The 2,661-nt window shown below is 36.4% G+C and overlaps 1 protein-coding gene across 1 annotated transcript; it reads left to right on the top strand.

Moving 5' to 3' along the window:
* The first annotated feature begins 1,111 nt into the window (after positions 1-1,111).
* On the top strand, positions 1,112-2,363 carry LOC132704805 (ADP-ribosylation factor-like protein 1). Its single transcript, XM_060675063.1, has 4 exons — positions 1,112-1,270; positions 1,329-1,545; positions 1,600-1,711; positions 1,765-2,363. The coding sequence occupies exons 1-4, from the start codon at positions 1,267-1,269 to the stop codon at positions 1,972-1,974; spliced, it is 543 nt and encodes a 180-aa protein (XP_060531046.1). The 5' UTR covers positions 1,112-1,266; the 3' UTR covers positions 1,975-2,363.
* Positions 2,364-2,661: the final 298 nt, after the last annotated feature.

The raw sequence follows: 2,661 nt of genomic DNA, 5'->3' as shown, positions 1-2,661 counted from the left end.
TATAGCGGGTAAATTTTATGTGTAATTCAATTTATTTATGTTTTTGTTTCTGGAAAATTTTGCTCATTATCCATATGTTCAGTCACGGAATTTAGTTCGCGCATTGTCTACCTAGACGTGTAAGGGCCAAAAGTTTTCGGAGCAGCAAAAGCAGACAGCAACAATCACGTTGTGTAAAACTTAATAAACATTTACTGTATGTTACCAAAATAAAACCCAATTCAAGAAATTTATTATTTGACATCCCATAAACAATTAAATATCGCTCCTCCCGATCAGAGATGATTAAATAATTAGTGCTCCAAGCAGGGAAGCAGTTTGAGGTTATGTTATTCGCTAACAGCCTTACAGCACGGATGGTTTTTTAGGTGTGCTTAGTTCCAATAGAGTTGTGTCAATCGGGTTTGATTCTGTCACTTCATAAGATCGAACTAACGAATCACACTTGTTCGTAATGATTCGATCACCTTGTTCGCTCTCGCGGCCGCCCTAATCGGTCTGAACTGACCGAGTACAAGACGAGCGATCGACCGATCGTATCAAAACAAATCGAATTCGCCGGAATACGATTCATTTGAATGGTTCAAGATTTAAATGCATGACTGAGACAGGCCACGAAAAAGAAATGTTATAATTATTCTACAATATTGAGTTGCGACCTCGATTGGTAGATTTGCTTATGTGTTGAATTGAATATTGAATGAAATATCTATTTCCACACAGGTATTTAATTTAAACAAATTAATGTATAACTGGTACAACCCAATATGTAGCACCTATTTTGATTAAATCATGAATCAATAAAAAGCAGAACACACCTAAATATTATACTAAATAGAACAGAAAACATAACATATAGACACAACAATAATTCAAATTCAAATGAATCTGAATCGCTCGTTCCTACTGTTCGGATTCAGTGACTATTGCCGCTTATGTTGCATCAAAAACTATTGAAATGAAAGATTGAAATGATTCGATTCTTTTGGAAATCGGTCACTGATTGATTCGCTCCTCATAAAATGAACGATTGACACAACACTAATTTCTACTCGTTATCTTATATGATCCGAGAATACTGTCAGCGACCAATTCCTAAACTATGATTTGAAGTTGGTTTTTCGGTCCACGTCAAACGAAATGTTGTAGGCGAAAATAAAGATTGATTTTCTTTAATTTAAAAAAGTACAATGAACTAGTTTGCTCTTTCAATTGGTTTAAGTTCACCAAGCAAACGCGCTTTTTTTTTACACAAATCGAACCGCAATGGGTACGCAACGTATTAATCTTACAGGTACTCTGGAAACGTAGGTTATTATTGGTTGTAGGTATTTTGTTTAGCTATTTCAAGAGCCTAATCGGGGCCAGGGAGATGAGAATTTTGATACTGGGCCTGGACGGTGCTGGGAAGACGACGATTTTGTATAGGTTACAAGTAGGTGAAGTAGTCACCACAATTCCGACCATCGGGTTTAATGTAGAACAAGTGACATACAAAAACCTCAAATTCCAAGTGTGGGATCTGGGCGGACAGACTAGCATAAGGTAATTTATAATTTATTTGCCAGAATCACCACTATAAATTTCCAAACCCTGCAGGCCCTATTGGAGATGTTACTACAGCAATACGGATGCTATAATTTATGTGGTTGACTCAGCAGACAAAGAAAGAATGGGTATATCCAAAGATGAGTTATTTCACATGCTCAGAGTAGGTAAATCCCTAAGCTGATATTGTTTTCTGAATAGAGTGGTTGTTTAAAGGAGGAAGAGTTAGCAGATGCGATATTGGTGGTGTTGGCCAACAAACAAGACATTCCGGGTTGTATGTCGCTAAAGGAAGTCCACCAAGCGCTAGGACTCGAGGCGTTAAAGAATCGGACGTTCCAGATTTTCAAGACATCGGCAACAAAAGGCGAAGGCCTGGACATGGCCATGGAGTGGCTCGCCAATGCCTTAAAAAGTCGAAAGTAACCGCTGCGAGCGCGAGTGTGGTTTGTAATTTGTTTTCTAGTCTTAAAGAATGTATAAATGGTTCACAGCACAGACTTGCCTAAGGATTACCGGGAACACAGGTTTCAATCTACCCTGTAACCGTTTATGCAAATTATCAACATATTTTTCCAAGATATGACCATATTTGAAATTTTTTGTTCATTTGTATTTAGTGTGTTATTTTTCATTCCAATTTCAGTATTGCTTTTCGAATCCACCGAAAAATATGTTGGCCGGATTTTTTTCTGAAAACGCGGCCATTTTAATCTTATTTATTTTTTGTGTTATCAAATCTCGGCATTATCAATGTAGTTAGTGTGTAAATATGTAATTGTAGCTTTTACATTAAACATTATCTGTGAGTTTTATTACTCCTTTAGTTTTTCAACAAAACGGACGAGTCAAAGAGAACACCAATGATGAAATTAAATCGGAGACCGCGCAAATATAACGTCAACCTCTCCATAAATATTGCAGCTTGTCTACCACTAAATTGCAAGACATTTGGCAGATAAAATTACCAGCTATTTTTTTACAAAAATTTGCAGATAAAGTCAAAATCATAAAAGATGACTTAAAAGTCTAAATAAAACTATATGGGATACTAAATATCGGATAGAAAAAATCTAGATGCAAAAAATGTTCAAGAAGCCAGTGTAGAACCTC

This window comes from Cylas formicarius, unplaced genomic scaffold, assembly GCF_029955315.1.
Source record: "Cylas formicarius isolate icCylForm1 unplaced genomic scaffold, icCylForm1.1 PGA_scaffold_7__23_contigs__length_41026272, whole genome shotgun sequence".
In the NCBI taxonomy this organism is placed as follows: Eukaryota; Metazoa; Arthropoda; class Insecta; order Coleoptera; family Brentidae; genus Cylas; species Cylas formicarius.
The sequence above is the reverse complement of the archived record's forward strand: the minus strand, read 5'-3'. Positions and strand labels throughout refer to the sequence as shown.

Bases quoted from the DNA above. Each gene is read 5' to 3' on its own strand.
- LOC132704805 (XM_060675063.1), top strand. The intron at 1,546-1,599 runs GTAATTTATAAT...CAAACCCTGCAG, and splicing joins GGCGGACAGACTAGCATAAG to GCCCTATTGGAGATGTTACT. The intron at 1,712-1,764 runs GTAGGTAAATCC...GGTTGTTTAAAG, and splicing joins AGTTATTTCACATGCTCAGA to GAGGAAGAGTTAGCAGATGC.